We start from the raw sequence: 15,901 nt of genomic DNA on the forward strand, positions 1-15,901 counted from the left end.
AATTTACATACCTTACAGTAATTAAACAAACACACACTATGTGCATCAGTTACAAAAGAGGAAGGTCACACCCAAAATGCAGCTGTAGTGTTTTTATTTATTTTAGAATTCTGTCCAAGTGTAGAACATAAAAACACCTAGAGAGGACTTACACACTACAGCAGGCCTGAGGTGGAATAAGGTTAAAAGGACACCCGTCTGAAGAGCACAGGCTCACTTGAGCAGCTTCATCACAGAGCTGAAAGGCGCCAGGTTCTCACAGGACTTCATCCATTTCTGCACGTTGGCGGGGGCGGCGTTGGCAGTGCCCGTTTGCCGCAGGGCACACCAGGCCACCACGTCGGCCACAGACAGGTCGCTGCCCACCAGCCACGGGCCCCGGCCCAGGGCCGCGTTCATGGAGCGCAGCACGGCCGCCCTCTCCTTGCTGCTGCCCTCCCGCAGCTGGAACAGCGCTGTGTCCACCCAGCTGTCCACCAGCGTCGAGGTGACTGCGCTGCACTTCTGGCCCAACAGGGAAAAGAGGAAGCGGGCGATGTTCCCTTCTCCTTCTATCGGGCACATTGTTTGAATGCTGAACTTCATCTGGGGCTTTGGAACTGAAATTAGGGGGGAAAAAAAGTGAGTACCACATAGTTAAGGGAGTTACCTCATGGAATTTCCATTCTATTTATTTTATTTGTGATGCCAGCAACATTGTTAACATCACAAAACCTGCTGAACAATTCTGGGATTAAGAGATCACCTTTTGAAAACTTCAGCTACATCTCACACTTAATTTTTATTCTAGCTACCTTATTTGTAGAAACTGAAAAACAGTTTTATAAAAAAAAAATTCTGTGAGTACAAACAACCCTTTCAATGCCATGTGCACTTTAACAGCTGTAACTACAAACCAGAATCGCTGTTAACAGCCATGAAAAGGCAGCAAAAATGTTACCTGCACTACAAATCCACCCTGTGCCAGCACAAAGAACACCAAGGCAGCTGTTGGCAAGGTTTTACAGCACAAGTTTTGTTTTCTCACCTATTGTAAAATAGTGATCTACAAATTCCATTCTTACCATCCTTCCAAATCAGAGTAAAGCCCAACTGATATTCATGACGTGGCTGCTTCTTGGTCTGCTCTCCAAAGCATTTCAGGAGGTTTTCTGGCACACTTTTCACGGATGAATGTGTGTGAACAGCTGATAATACTTTGTAGCGTTCACAAAGCAGACTGTGTAGCACTAACAATGACAGTGGAGGGTGGGAAGGATTTGCATTGATGACAACGTCTTTCAGGGCACCATAATCCTAAATGGAAAGTGAAACATTGAGCAAAGACACATTCCAGATCATACTTGCAAGCAGTGCTTTCATGTGACAGCAAAATGCACACAGCCATGCACATCTGACATTCTAATGATACTCGGGTAAATCAGTTCAAGTTCAGACATTTAAAACCTGTTTAAACCTTTAAACATCTTCCTTCCCCAACATACAATTCAAGGATGTGACTGAGGCAAATTCTAGTCCAATCTGAAGCCAAAGTTAAAATTTCCAGTTTAGTTACAAGAAACCAACTGTTATAATTTCAAAATTAACAATTCTAGCTTTGAATTAAATCCAAATAAGCATCTATAAGGTTAATATTTATAAATATTTGTATCTCTAATCTGGGTGCCTACAATGAATTGGCAGTTTTAGGTTATCTACAAGGATACAAGACACTGTAGAGTTCTGAATGTCCCAGGTTTTAATGCCACCTTTCCAACCCTGAAAACTTGAGTGTTGAGAAAGTACCTACCGATGTGCCTGCCCAACTAAACTTACCTTTCCAAGCATCAAATCTAAATCTGCTCCATTTGTTGTCAAAGGAGAGAATTCATCAGTTTGAATGACATTTGTTACATCAAAGTCAGCATCTGGGGTCTGTATCATCTTTGAGAGCCCATCCACAGCACTCTTCAGTTCGTACAAGCGCTTTAGAATCTCCTCCTGACGGGATTCAAGTGCTTGAAGTGACGGGTCAGCCTCTTCCTAGAGAGGCAAAAACAAAGCCACATAAATGTTCACTCAGCTCAGTGTCAAAATCGTGCAGGGCTCACTTGACATAAGTTTTGAAAGACTTTAATACATTGAAATAACCAGAACATTGCCAATGTCATGGACTTACATCTCTTGTCTGTATGAATGTGGTGAGGGGCTCATTTAATCAATCTCTGAAATCTTCCTTGCTTATTTTTAAACCATTAACTATGTAACTCTGTAACACAGGAAAAATCAGACCACCACTATAGAAACTTAAAAGCTGGCAGTGAAGTGATGAATTAAAACTCAAAAAAGAAGAGCAGACGGATACATTTAAGCACAGGCTGCCAAACAAGGAAACTTTTGACAATTCAGGCAGTTAATGAAAGTAAAAAACCCTGCAGGTTTGGGTGGATGGTGTATTGCAGAAAATCACTGTTTGTAGTCATTTTGGTTTCAGAGAATATAGAGGAAAAAAAAGGCCATGGGCTTTGTTACATGTTAATACCAGTACAGCTTGTTATCTCAATTACCTTAGAAGCCTCTTATCTTACAACCTCCTTTAAAAGATGAAAAATGTATTCCTATGGGAGGTTTTAAACCCACAAACTTAATTAACATCTTTATATAATTCATTTGCAAGTATCCTGAATAAGGATTAGGAAACCCAATCTATAATGCAAACTTGTTTAAGCCTAACAGAGACAGCAAACAGAGTATCTGAGTAAAAACTTTACACCTATTTAACACAATATTCTCAAAGATAAGGAATCACCTGTTAAGTGATCACTATTTAGCCATTGCACAATTCCATGACATAAAAACCACTCTAAGAGGAGACTGGTACTAAGTTTGCTGCTGCAATGGGAAGGCATCTTGGTAATCGTTTCTGCGAAGTTCTGCCCCAAATCTGCCCCTGCTCAGTGTCTGCCCCACCGGCCCGGGGCGGGCACGGCCCGTGCTCGCTGCACACCGAGCGAACAGCGCGGCCTGCGGGCCCTCCGCGCAGTCCTGACCCGCAGGGAGCCTGTGCCTGCACAAACACACCAGCTTTTGGTCTTTCTCCTTGTTTAAAAAAGAAGTGAACCTATAAATAGAGGGGGTGTAGGTGGCTGAAGCAACAGCGGAGCCGGCGGAGCGATGATGCAGCAGAAGGAACGAGGCCTGGGCAGTCCAGCCCGGGGCTGGCGGGGAGCGGGCACAGAAAGCGACACGGGGACACCCGCGAGAGCCCAGAACAGCCACGCTGAACATCACCGAAGGCTTTAAAGCGTTACAGAGAAACTCCTGAGAACGCTGAGCTTATCTAATTCATCCCGGGACGTGTCGCTGGCGGCGAGGAGCCAGCGCCGCCGTGGCGAGCCCCGCGGGCCGCGGCCCCAGCACGCCGTTCCACGCGTCCCCCCGGCACTGCCCCGGTCCTACCTGCGCGGCCGCGGCGCTGGGGGCGCGGTGCAGGTTGGGCAGGCGGTACATGCAGGTGGGCAGGTGCTCCGCCAGCACCTCCGCGCTGTGCAGCGGCCGCACCGTGTACATCGCGGGCATGGCGGCTCCTGCCCGCCCGCGCCCGCCGCCGGCCCGCCCCCCACGCGCGCCCATTGGCCCAGACGGGACAGCGGCGCGGTACTGACACACACGACACCCAATAGAATGCCGATGAGCTCCCCCGCCTTCCTGCCATTGGCTAGCGGGGCGGGTCCTCACAGGGCGGTGGGCGGAGCGGGGCGGGGTCGGTGTGGGGCGGGCGCGTCTGGCCGAGCGGGGCCGCGGCCTGAGCCGGGTCCCGTCCCGTTCTGTGCCGGCCCAGCCCGTCCCATCCCATCCCACCCCACCCGGGTCCCGATGGAGGAGGCTGCGCCCTGGTGAGTGCCCGCCCCGGCCCCGGCCCCGGCCCCCCTCGCCCGGGCCGCCTCTCTCCCCGCACTGGCCATGCCGCGGTTCCGGCCTCCCCTCGGTTCCCGCCCCCTCCCGGCGCTCTCGGGGTGCCTGAGGGGTTCGGGTGCGGCCCCCGCGGGCATCGCTGTGTGTGTGGCCTCCCCGCAGCCTCGCTCGGGGCACAGACACCTCACCGCGCTGTGTCCCGCCCTTCTGTCCCCAGCCCGCCGCCCTCCGCAACCATCCGGCCCATCGACCGCACGTCGGTGCATCGCATCTGCTCGGGGCAGGTGGTGCTGAGCCTCGGCACTGCCGTGAAGGAGCTGGTGGAAAACAGCCTGGATGCCGGAGCTACCAACATCGGTAACTCTTCTTCATCGAATTTCAACACTTTTTCAGAGGCTTCTGAAGTTTGTCTGTTGCCTCAAGGCAACAAATCTGGGAAAATATTTTCTGTGTGGGCCAAATGTGTTTGCAGGGATTTTACCCCTCAGATTAATAAAGCATTTTGATTCCCAGGCCCCAGCTGCGTTCCTAGAAACACGTGAGTTTGTCTGTGTTATTTTATTTGTAGCCCCTTTGGCCACCTAGATAAGGTGTGAGGCCTGTGGTGAGCAGGCTCTGCCCTAACCCCTCGCCTTAGGCTGGCACAGGGTTAGGGCAGGACTGAAGTTTCCAGAGCTCCCAGGATGGTGGCTGGGATAGCTGGGAAAACTTCTGTTCAGGCAGAAGTTCAGTGAAGCTGAATTATCTGCAAAAACAGGCTGGTTTGCATTAGATTGTCGTAGCTTTGGACAGCTATCAGGATTTCTTTTTTGTTTTCAAGTTTGACCTGAAAAACTATTATTTGATAAAGGTACTTCAAGTAGAAATTTGGTACTGAATACCATGTGTGAACATACAGAATTAAAATATTTTATGACTCAATTTTGTAGATATAAAACTTAAAGATCATGGAGCAGAACTGATAGAGGTCTCAGATAATGGAGGTGGAGTGGAAGAAGAAAACTTTGAAGGCTTGAGTAAGTTGAAATTTTTCATAATTTGGAGATTTTGAAAGCGTATTTTCAGTAAGAAAGCAGCTTTTTAAAAAACAAATTTCTTAATCATATTTAATGGATACTTGGCTTTTACATAATGTATGTGTGGCCTGCAAGACTTGAGCTAACTAGTCTGGACCTGTGTGGGGCTCTTGTGGTTATAGTTCGTGTAGCTCAGAAATAGCCTCTGGTTTGGTTGCTTATTTAAGTGGCACAAACAATAGAAATAATCACAGAGGAGAAAATTCTGTAAGTGTTCATTTAGATTCATTCATGTTGAATCATCAGTCATTGTTGAAGAAGTTGAGCTTTGTGGAAGTCACTGCTTTGGAGAGGTGAATTATAAACTCAAGTATTTGCTGGCAGTGAACTGACATTGTGCACTGACTGTCAAACTTTCCATTTGCTAGTTTGAAATTGCACAAAATGAGAGCAGAAGCAATGCTGTATGATGAATCTAACTGGCCATTGAGCAGAAATGCCCACATTTCTTTTTTCATGTAATAACTGGGGTGTAAGTGTGCAGTAACAGGTGTATCTGAGGATTTTAAAGAGATCCTGTAAGGAAGCAGTGCTTTGTCTTTAATCCTTATGTAAAATACAGTGAATAATACAGAAGGTTTTTTGCTTCTTGACGTGGATGCAAAAGCTACTTGCACAGACCAGTGTCACTTTGAAGTGAAACATGTGTTTGAAATATCTTTTTTCCAGCTCTGAAACATTATACATCAAAGATACAAGATTTTTCTGATCTAATACATGTTGAAACATTTGGGTTTCGAGGTGAAGCTTTGAGTTCACTGTGTGCATTAAGGTAATGAATATAATTTATTGTTAGTAGAAAGTTACTGTATGCCCCAAACCAGCAAGACTCACCTTTTAAGTTTAACATTATTGATAAAATGAGGCTTTGGAAACTTCCAGTTCCTTACTGTTAGATCAATTTTGTTGCATGACCTCCTGAGTCCTTTCCAACCAAAATTATTCTGATTCTTGGCATCTGAAATTATTCCATAATTCTAAGCACCTAATTGATCATTTTATGTACAAAATTTAGTGTACCTAAGTATGCAGATCTTTCCAGGACAGACTTGTGTACTTGCATGAGTGTTTGATCCTCTGATGGAAAGCTCTCTGATATCTCCGTGCTCTTTGCTTTGCTGTGACTCATTAAAACAGAACTTAAATTCCTCCCAGACCAACCACACATTTTAAATCACCTTTTGCAAACAGTGCTGTACGTGGAGAATGTTCTGCTGGTATCTAACAAAACCAGACTTTAATGTTGCATTTCATAAGAGAGGAATGAAAGGGACACAAAGAAAAATATTTGTGTTGTAGCTATGAAAATGTTACACTACTCTGAAGAGTATGTTTTTAGTTGTCTGTGGTTAGTTTTAATTAAATTAATAGTATTGCTGTGGTTTCTATGCCTGATTGTCATGAGGAGTTGACAATACAGTGCTCAGAGAGTAATTCTGTTGCCTCTTTCCTTCCATTAGTGATGTTACCATTTTTACCTGCCATAAGTCAGCGAAGGTGGGGACTCGTTTGGTGTTTGATCACAACGGTACAATCACGCAGAGGGCTCCTTTCCCCCGGCAGCAGGGCACGACTGTGAGTGTGCAGCAGTTGTTTTACACCTTGCCTGTGCGCCACAAAGAATTTCAAAGAAACATTAAGAAGGTATGGTCAGAAATTCCTAATCCAAAGGAGTGTCATACCCCAGAGTTTATTCCCTGCTGAACGAAATTCAGGTCTCTGCAGAATGCATTGATTATGTCATACTGTTTAATACCTGTCTTAAATCTTAATCAAATAAGAAAAAAATCTCCCTCCAGGCTTTTCTCTTCTGTTTTGCAGTAATTGGATTTAGAGGTGCACTCTTCAAGTTTTCAGATTTTGAAAGGAATCCATATCATGATGACTTCTGTGTATTTTTAAATCAGGGATTGCCATGTTGTGGCTAATTATCAGTCTTGTAAACATGCTGTTTGTTTTTTAAAATACTACTTTTCATATATGTGTATATTTAAATTTACTTTCTGAACATTTAAAAAAATAGCAAACTCACTCCCTCATTCCGTGTTACCTGCAAATATTGAATACTTTTTTTATTCATCTATATTTTAAAGAGAGACATTTCATATAAATACGAATTTTCTTTTCTTCTTTAATAGGAATATGCAAAAATGGTGCAGCTGTTGCAGGCATACTGTGTTGTTTGCAAAGGAGTGAGGATTAACTGCACTAATCAAGTTGGCCAAGGGAGAAAGAGCTGCGTGATATCCACTGCTGGAAGTCCCAGTTTAAAGGAAAACATCGCAGCAGTATTTGGACAAAAACAGGTTTTATTAACATTGGGGTTTTTTATTGAAAAGAGAGATAATGTCGTTGTATAGAGATTTTTATTACCTAATAAACCGAGGGATGTGGGAAGCCTTTAAAGCCATGAGAGGTTGGAGTGAGTGTTGAATTGTAGCGGACCCTGCAGGCCAAAAAGAGAGAAACACTACAGTGTCCACGGATTCCCCTGGAGTTCCAGAATATGCTGAGAGGTTTTGATGGAAGAGAAATGATTTAGGAGATGGGTTTACTGCCTGATATCTCTCTGAAGCAAACTTGAAGAGCTGTTGGACCAAAAATTCCTAAAAATGGTGTAATATGAAAATCTAAACTGAGGAACAGCATGATTGCAGTCAGCCCCTGTAAAGCTGTAGGCTGTGATGCTTTCTAAGTAATAGCTACAAAAGTAATTGTTATCCTCTAGATGAAAGCAAAGATGAAAAAAGCTTAAAAACATGTTTGCTACAACTGTATATTACATCCCTCAGAAATAGTGAGTGGTTGACAGCTGCTGGTTGTTGATAAGCATTTTTTCCTTCCACAGTGCACATGCAGAGCTTTCAAAGGCTGCTCATGCTGTGGCTTAAAGATGAGATGGAAGATGTAACTTAGTCTTGCCTCATGGCAACAAGCATAGCTGAAAGTGGAGTGTTGTCTGAATGGAATGTTTAGCTTATAGGCTGCTCTCACAGTATCGAATACTTACATGTGAAATGGGTAGAAAATGCTCTAATGGCAGAAAAATCATTGTGGCATGACTGGGAAAATGTTTGTGGTAAACAAAGCTATTCTTAGGGAGCTTGTGATTCAAATAACATATTTTCTAGTATTAATTCTTCTTTCAAAAGAAACTTCTATTACTCTTTCTGTTCTTTGTTTTTGGGTAAAACTTGATTGGATCATATGTGTGGAACTGGAGAGTCCAAACTGTCAGTTGTTTTGTTGTTCTGTCTGTGTACTTTTTAAAGTGAGGGTCTGTGAAATAACTGATCTGTGAGGTGAAAGGATGAGATCAGCCATTCATTAAGGTGCTGTTCTGTTTCTCAATGAAACAGTTTTGGGTATTTTAAGTTTGATTGGATCAGCCAACTTGAAAAAACCCACCATTTTATCAAATAAATTTTAAGCTTAACAAATAATGATAAAATAGAAGGGAAGCTCTATGCAGATTTGATGTTTCAGCTCCTTTTAACTTTCACTCCCCACCTTTTTCTTTTTTCTAGTTGCAGAGCCTTATTCCCTTTGTTCAGCTCCCTCCTAGTGAAGCTGTCTGTGAAGAATATGGACTCAACTCTGCTGACCTGCCACAAAATCTGTACAGGTAATTAGGAAAGTGCAAACCCCTGCTGCCAGTGGCATTTTACCATAAACCAAAACTAAAAAAAACCAAAAACCAAAAACAAACAAACAAAAACCCAAAAAAACAAACAAATACAAAGGCATGGTGGTCAATAGTATTAAAAATAACCAAGAGCAGCGTAGTAGATTTTCGTATACAGGTTGGGAAAGACCATCAATTGATCTAAAAAGATAATTCATGACTAAGGTGTTGCTAGTCAGGTGAGTGAGAAGAACAAAACTGCTATTCTTTATATCCTAGTTAGTTCTGTATTACTGTAATCTGCTGAAAGCCACCTTTGTCAGTGCTCTGAGTGATTGGATGAATGAATTGTATCTGTGTTTGTACCTGTATTTCTTCAGTAGCATTCCTGAGAAATGGTCTGAGATGAATGTGCATCAGTTTGTGTAAGCAGATTACCCTGTACTTTCTTAAAGTGTACTTTTTTATCTCTAACTATGCATGAGATTGGCCAGATACTGATGCATCTATTTGCCAGTCAGAGTTCACAACTGACCTCTCTTCTGTTCTCAGAGCAGAAAAAATATAAATCCTACTTTTTTTGAAATCAGAACAAGCTACTCTTTAATTGTCAGATGCCTTTTTGGAGCTGAACAAGTAGCCTTTGTCAGATGAGGAACTGGGAGAGGAAATACTTACATACATATTTACTGATGCTGTATAATAGTGTTTCTCTAGGCCCCTTATAAAATCCTGTTCCCTTAAATATGCCCAGAGACAGAAAAAATTTGCTTTTCTCCTTCCTTTTACCTTACTCCTGTAGTATTATTGTCCAACAGCATTACAGGCTTCATTTCTCATTGTGATCACGGTGTTGGAAGGAGTACAACAGACAGGCAGTTCTTCTATATCAACCAACGCCCCTGTGATCCAGCAAAGGTGAGGATTTTGTTTTTCTAGCATTGCCAGCACTAACTGGTTCAATTTTCTCAGAAAACCTCAGGATTAGCAGCTCATGTGTGAGTTTGTGGCTTGATGGTGCAAGTTCTTATCTCTCATATTTTTGTCGTTGTGTCTATTTGTGTGAAAAATGTCAATCATACAATGTATGATTTAGTGGATTAATTGCTTTGAAGAGAGTTAAATATCATACACTGGTGGGCAATAGAAGATAATAGTACTGAAGTTGATTGTTTTTTCACTTTTTCTGCAGGTTGTCAAGCTTGTGAATGAAGTTTATCACTTACACAATAAACACCAGTATCCATTTGTTGTCCTTAACATTGGGGTAGACTCTGGTAAGTTATAGTAATATCAGTAAAGGCTGTTAAAATTTATTACTCAATGAAGTTTTATTTAGAGAATATTGTAATTTCCATCTGTACAACTTCCTGCACTCTGGGGATGTTTTTATCCACAGGTGGTGAGGGACTGATAGGGTCTAGCAGTGGTTCTACTGTTTTTCCCCTCCACTTTTTCTATACTCAGAAGCAACTTTTTATCTTAAATAATGATAAGAAGGTAATTAAAAGTTAACTTAATTACAAGAAAACTTGTATCATGTTTCTGTTTCCTGGAATATTGAGACAGTTAAATGTATAATTTGCAGACAAAACAGCAAACAGAACAGGAGCTAATTCTGTGCAATAATACTTCATTTTATTTGTTAAGCAGTTATTTTTTCTTTTCTTTTTCCAGAGTGTGTTGACATCAATGTAACTCCTGACAAAAGGCAAATTTTGCTTCAGGAGGAAAAGTTTTTGTTAGCAATTCTGAAAACTTCTCTAATGGAAATGTTTGGTAGTGATGTTAACAAACTGAATGTCAATCAGAAGCTTCTGGACATTGCAGGTAGGACACAACGTGGGGAAGTTTTGTGTATTATACATGGTAGAGATTTGAAGATGGACATACTCGCTTTTAAAAACCCAAGGAATAAATTTTAAAAGTTAATAAACAAAAATAAAGGAGGACCCTAAGTTATTGTTATGGAAATGACATGTACCAGTGCAGTGTGATTTACAGTCAACTTTATGAGGAAAAAGTGAACACAATTGATAATGCTTGAATGATTTCTCCCAAGATATTAGAAGAGATCTGTTTTTCCTTTATGTAAATGTCCTTCAAAATGAATGGTTAAGAGCTCATAAATAAAATCTGAAAACTGAGTTTATTGGATTTTGAACTTTGATACTTTTGGGATATCTGAGAAATTGATGATTCTCTTGTGACCGTACAGTCTTTCAAAATTACTTTTCTGTGTTAACATCACCTCCTCCTCCTCCTCCTTTCATTCAACAGAGGCCCTTCTAATTTTTGTTTTTACTGATGTACAGAATCAGTTTTAGCCTGATTCTCACTGTTATTTAAAATTAATTTGTAGTAAAATGCATGTAGGAGTGACAGTTTGTGATGCTGAAGTTCTCTAATTTACCTGCAAATCCCTTATTACAAGTGCCTGTTGTGTCAGCTCCTTAACACTTTGCCAGTGGAATTTTATAGTGAACATTAAAGTGTAAGAGCAATTCACTTTTCATTGTCACTCAGTCATTAAACTCTTTTGGTAATATAAATAAATGTGCTGATAGGACTGATTGCTGTTCCAGTTTAAAAAGGCTATAAATTCACTCTCACTGGTGCCATTAAATGTCTCCAAGATATAACTGCTTTTCTGTTTGATATTAATGCAGTTCAGCCCTGTACTCAGTGTCTGAAATTTAAGGGCTCCTTTGAGCCATTTGCTATTTTTCCATCTCTTTTCATTCCCTTCAGTAAAGCACATAATTTAATTCATGTTTCCAGCTAACTTAGAATCTTGAAATATTCTTTATTCTGATTTTATTAGGCAACTTGAAGAAGACACTTCCTGAAGAGACAGAAAAGCCTCAGGTAGAGATACTGTCTGACTCTGAGACTGAAAGTCCAAGTGGTGAAGGCAAAAGAACGATGACTCTTTCTAGATTAAGGGAGTCGTTCTCTCTCCATCAAACAGCAGAGAGTTGTTTTCAAAGCCCTAAAAAGGTAAAACAGCGGCAGAATCCCTCTAGACAACTGTTACTTGATACCACTGTGAGCACTGCAAAGACTCAAAAGGCTGTGTTGACCAAGGAGCCTGAGAATTGTCATAAGATGGACTCAAAGGTGTCAGTTCCAAGCAGATATTTGAGAAAATCAGAAGCTAATGCAGATTCTGGATTCTGTAGCATTTCTGAGTCAGATGCTGGATGTAGCACACCAGAAGCTGGGAGCTGCTTCAATGGTGAAAGTGCAGTTAATTCTGAAGAAGAATTCTGTAGCACAGAAGAACAACTTCAAAAGGAATGTCTTAAAACTGCTGGATGTAGTGAGAAATCATTGGACTGTGATGTTCAGGTCTTGGGCACTGAGCCACAGTTAGACAAGGGGAATGACTGGACTGATCAAAGGAAGTGCTCTCAAGAAGCCAATAGTTCTTCTCCAAGAGTAAAACGTTTTAAAAGCAGAAACTTTAAAAGCAAAGCAGATGATTTTGAGGCAGGTAAATACCCTGAAGTGAAGAACACTAGTGTTGATGTACTGGTGGAAGTTAAAAAGAAAATCGTGCCTCTTGAATTCTCTATGAAGGTTTTGGCAGAAAAGGTAAAAAAGGTAATACAGCAACAACAGAAAAGTACAGAAACAGAAAATTACAGAAGATTTAAAGCAAAAATTAGTCCTGGGGACAATAAAGTAGCAGAAGATGAATTAAGGAAAGAGATCAGGTATTTCTGCTTTCACTTTCTTAATATATTTTGTTCATCAATTAATAAAACTAGTTAAGGAAAAATACAAGACTTGTGTTGGGGGTGTGCAGAAGGCTTACATGTACCTGCTAGTTTGGGGTCTGTCTTTCATTTAATGTCATTAAAATGTCTATTTGATTGGTTATTTTACTGACAGCAGCTATTTGAACTAAGTGCAAACTTAGTGAAATTTTTCCACTTAGTATGTGGAAAAAGACACTAGAAAGGCCACGAACATTATAGATTTGACTTTGTTCAGCCTTGTAAATTGCAGTGCAGGCACAGAAACACCAAAGTTCATGATAGAAAAAGAATACTGAAATGACTGCACAGCTCATGTTCCTCCTGCTTGTGAATGTGAAATTTGGTGAGACATGGCTGGAAAAATAAGTTGCATTTATTTGTTAATATTTGGATTTAAAAAAACGTGTTAAGACTAAGTCTTCTAATTGTGAAAAGAAGGCAGATAAGAGCAGCTGCCTTCAAAACCATGATGCCATCTCAGTATTATTCACTTGGGCTGTTGCTGTACTGCCTGGTTCTGAGTTTATTATCACAAATGGAAGAATCCTGAACGAGTCCTGTCTTAGTGATGGATTATGTTCTGCCAGATATGACCTCATCAGTCAGTGGCAGATTCCAGACATCTGTACTTTTTCCACGTATATACCCTGCTTAAATGTGATTTTTTTTTTAATGTGTGTACTGCAGGGGAGAAAAATATCTTTTTACATTTTTCAGTCTAGCATAACTAAAGAGATGTAATTTATAATCTCTATTTTTTTTTGTATACAGTAAAGAAATGTTTGCAAAAATGGAAATCATTGGCCAGTTCAATCTAGGGTTTATAATAGCAAAGCTGAATTCTGATCTTTTCATAATTGACCAACATGCTACTGATGAGAAATACAACTTTGAGATGTTGCAACAACACACTGCTCTCCAAGGTCAGAAGCTGATAGTGTAAGTATTTCCAGTGTTTTAACAATAACATTTTTAAGCTTAATTCAGTGTTTCAGAAGGATAACTGTGATTATATTTATGTAGAATTACACATATTCAGAACACTTGAGACTAAAGTTGTTTTTATATTCAGTGTTTCAAAGAGTCAGCCCTCACATGAAAAATAAATTCCCTGGATGCAGCAGGTCAGAGAGATCTCACAGTGGGCTCACATGGCAAGCCACAGTTTGTCATCCAGGGAGGATATTGGAGACTGTTCCTGCACAAGGAATGCTGCCCAGCTGACTTAATTCTGCTGAGTAACACTTAGAAGTAACTGTTCAGTAGTGAGATTTTTTTTAACAAAACAGGGTTGAATGTTCTAATAGAGAGCTCTGAATTAATATCTCTAAATGGCTTCTGAAACCTGTCTTAAGTGCTCTGCACTGTGTACCTCTGCAATACCAGCTTTTTATGTCTCTTTCAGGCCTCAAAATCTCAATTTAACAGCAGTAAATGAAACTGTGCTGATTGAAAACCTGGAAATATTCAGAAAAAATGGGTTTGATTTTGTCATAAATGAAAACGGTGAGTTTGGACCAGAATTGCTGGAAGTAAAAAAGTTCAGTGGTTTAGACTTATTTATTATGCAAAAATCCACATTTATAGTTATCACAAATTTTAAAATAATTTATCATATGTGGTTTGTTTGTTTTTTAAGACTTCATGATTCTGTGTTCTCTTTGCACGATTGAAATTTTTTAAGTTTCTCAATTTTTCTCTCAAGAAAAAGTAATTTCCTGTATTGCTCTGTAACTTCATTATAATTGCAAATCTTTCAGCTCCTGTAACTCAAAGAGTTAAACTGATATCTTTGCCAACAAGCAAAAACTGGACTTTTGGTCCCCAAGATATAGACGAGCTGATTTTCATGTTAAGTGACAGCCCTGGAGTGATGTGTAGGCCCTCCAGGGTCAGACAGATGTTTGCTTCTCGAGCTTGCAGGAAGTCTGTAAGTACTGCACATAATGTTTGGTTTCCAACAAGCACGATGTTTTTTTATGTATTATGGGTGGCTGTGTCTGTGTATGTGTTGTGGGGGAAGTTTATTTACTGTTGTGTATCAACAGCTCATGTCCCTTGTTCTGTTCCTCCTGTTTTTATCTAGTGGAACTTGGGAAACCCTTCTAGTAGTTTTTTATTTTGTTCCAGACTAGTGCACTTATGACAATGTGTTGTGTGCTTTGTCTTCTGGTAGGTTTTTTTGCTTTAAATGCCTTGCACAGAATTTATTTTCTGCAGCAGCTGAAGTGCTGCTCTGGTCTGTGTCAGCTGTCAGTATGGAGAAAGGAAATAATAATTTCTTTGTTCTCCTTTACTTGCAGGTGATGATTGGAACTGCACTGAGTGTGCAGGAAATGAGAAAACTGATCACCCATATGGGTGAGATTGAGCACCCCTGGAACTGCCCCCATGGAAGGCCTACTATGAGACACATAGTCAGTTTAGACATGATTTCATCAGAATGAGCCAGTTTCTGCTTATTAATAGTGTTAATTTTAATTCTTGGCAATACTTTGAGCTTTTATCATGACTCTTTTGAGTAAAAAGATTTTAGTCAAAGTTGGAAACAACAGCACTGCAAGGCATTCAGCAGGGTTTCATTGTTATTCCTCTGAAGTCAACAGTATCAGCAACTGCAATCCAGGTGTAAATAACTTCTTCCATTGCAGTGTACAGTGTGTATTACTTATTTGTACAGCAATCAAAACTTTTATAAAATAAACATAAATGTTTATATATAAAGATCAGGAGCAGGTGAACCTCATTTATAGCAAATACACTGATTCTTAAAATGAAGTGGAATGTGAATTTAAGTCTCTAGTAATTTTGTTGCCATAAAACAAATATTAACTTTCTAGGTTTATACATCCTGCATATGATAAAGATAATGGAGATGATACAGAATATAAAATACTTTATTTTACTATACTAAAGCTGGTTTGCATTAGGTAAGTACTTAAAACATTAATATTGCATTTAATGATTGACTTACTGGTGTCTGTTTAAGGCTTGAATAATTCTTCTGACATATTTACTTTAAATCATCTTTGTTCTGCTCCATATTCCAAACTTGTGTTTCAAGAAGAGGGATTCCTTTTCTGACAATGAATGCAAAATTGCCCAGCAGGTCAGTCCAAATTCTGTCTCAATAGAATCAAAACTGAATGAGAAACGATTAAAATTGATGGCTACACTCTTCCACTTCCGTAGCACCAAGATTTGACCTAAGAAATCTCTGTGTGTATGGATTATGTTTCCTTTGCCCCTCCCCTGGCTGCCGATGGAGCGGTGGCCGTGATGCTGCTGCTCCCCCCGACCGTGGCAGAGCACACTCACTGTCCCTGTCCCTGTCCCGGCCGTGCGGGTGGGCCAAGTGCCTTGCTTAAATTCTCGGTGTTCGAGTGGAACCGCAATTCCCATCCGTGCCCCGTGCGTGTTAAACCCGCCCGGCCGCGGCCGTCGCCATGGCCACGGCAGCGCTGGGACCGCGCGGGGCGACCGGGTGGCACCGGGGCTGGCACCGCATCCGCGGGCAGGGCTCGGGGCTGGCACCGCGTCCC

At 41.0% G+C, this 15,901-nt stretch overlaps 2 protein-coding genes across 4 annotated transcripts; one reads left to right on the forward strand and one right to left on the reverse strand.

The window, feature by feature from the left end:
• Positions 1–77: 77 nt before the first annotated feature.
• Positions 78–3,583, reverse strand: AIMP2 (aminoacyl tRNA synthetase complex interacting multifunctional protein 2). Of its 2 annotated transcripts, none has more exons than XM_071571575.1 (4): positions 3,439–3,583; positions 1,816–2,022; positions 1,065–1,296; positions 78–599 (listed from the first exon to the last, which is right to left on the reverse strand). In XM_071571575.1, exons 1-4 carry the CDS (start codon positions 3,556–3,558, stop codon positions 214–216), a joined length of 945 nt encoding a protein of 314 aa, XP_071427676.1. In that variant the 5' UTR covers positions 3,559–3,583; the 3' UTR covers positions 78–213. The 2 variants fall into 2 exon arrangements, with proteins under 2 accessions (XP_071427676.1, XP_071427677.1); XM_071571576.1 differs by lacking the exon at positions 3,439–3,583 and adding an exon at positions 2,159–3,160.
• A 185-nt stretch (positions 3,584–3,768) lies between these two features.
• PMS2 (PMS1 homolog 2, mismatch repair system component) lies at positions 3,769–15,821 on the forward strand. 2 transcript variants are annotated; one of them, XM_071571571.1, is made up of 15 exons: positions 3,769–3,875; positions 4,112–4,251; positions 4,824–4,910; positions 5,640–5,742; positions 6,431–6,614; positions 7,109–7,276; positions 8,498–8,595; positions 9,414–9,513; positions 9,788–9,872; positions 10,273–10,425; positions 11,420–12,314; positions 13,131–13,298; positions 13,765–13,865; positions 14,120–14,289; positions 14,663–15,821. In XM_071571571.1, the coding sequence occupies exons 1-15, from the start codon at positions 3,856–3,858 to the stop codon at positions 14,804–14,806; spliced, it is 2,616 nt and encodes an 871-aa protein (XP_071427672.1). In that variant the 5' UTR covers positions 3,769–3,855; the 3' UTR covers positions 14,807–15,821. The 2 variants fall into 2 exon arrangements, with proteins under 2 accessions (XP_071427672.1, XP_071427673.1); XM_071571572.1 differs by having other exon boundaries at positions 6,431–6,545.
• The last annotated feature ends 80 nt before the right edge of the window (positions 15,822–15,901 follow it).

Source organism: Pithys albifrons, chromosome 16, assembly GCF_047495875.1.
Source record: "Pithys albifrons albifrons isolate INPA30051 chromosome 16, PitAlb_v1, whole genome shotgun sequence".
Classification (NCBI taxonomy): Eukaryota; Metazoa; Chordata; class Aves; order Passeriformes; family Thamnophilidae; genus Pithys; species Pithys albifrons.

Excerpts from the sequence above, each read along its gene's own strand:
- AIMP2 (XM_071571575.1), bottom strand. The coding sequence starts at position 3,558 with ATGCCCGCGATGTACACGGTGCGGCCGCTGCACAGCGCGGAGGTGCTG. Across the intron at positions 2,023-3,438 it reads CCAGCGCCGCGGCCGCGCAG|GAAGAGGCTGACCCGTCACT; the intron begins GTAGGACCGGGG and ends TTGCCTCTCTAG. Across the intron at positions 1,297-1,815 it reads TAGATTTGATGCTTGGAAAG|GATTATGGTGCCCTGAAAGA; the intron begins GTAAGTTTAGTT and ends CTTTCCATTTAG.
- PMS2 (XM_071571571.1), top strand. The coding sequence starts at position 3,856 with ATGGAGGAGGCTGCGCCCTG. Across the intron at positions 5,743-6,430 it reads AGTTCACTGTGTGCATTAAG|TGATGTTACCATTTTTACCT; the intron begins GTAATGAATATA and ends TCCTTCCATTAG. Across the intron at positions 7,277-8,497 it reads CAGTATTTGGACAAAAACAG|TTGCAGAGCCTTATTCCCTT; the intron begins GTTTTATTAACA and ends TCTTTTTTCTAG.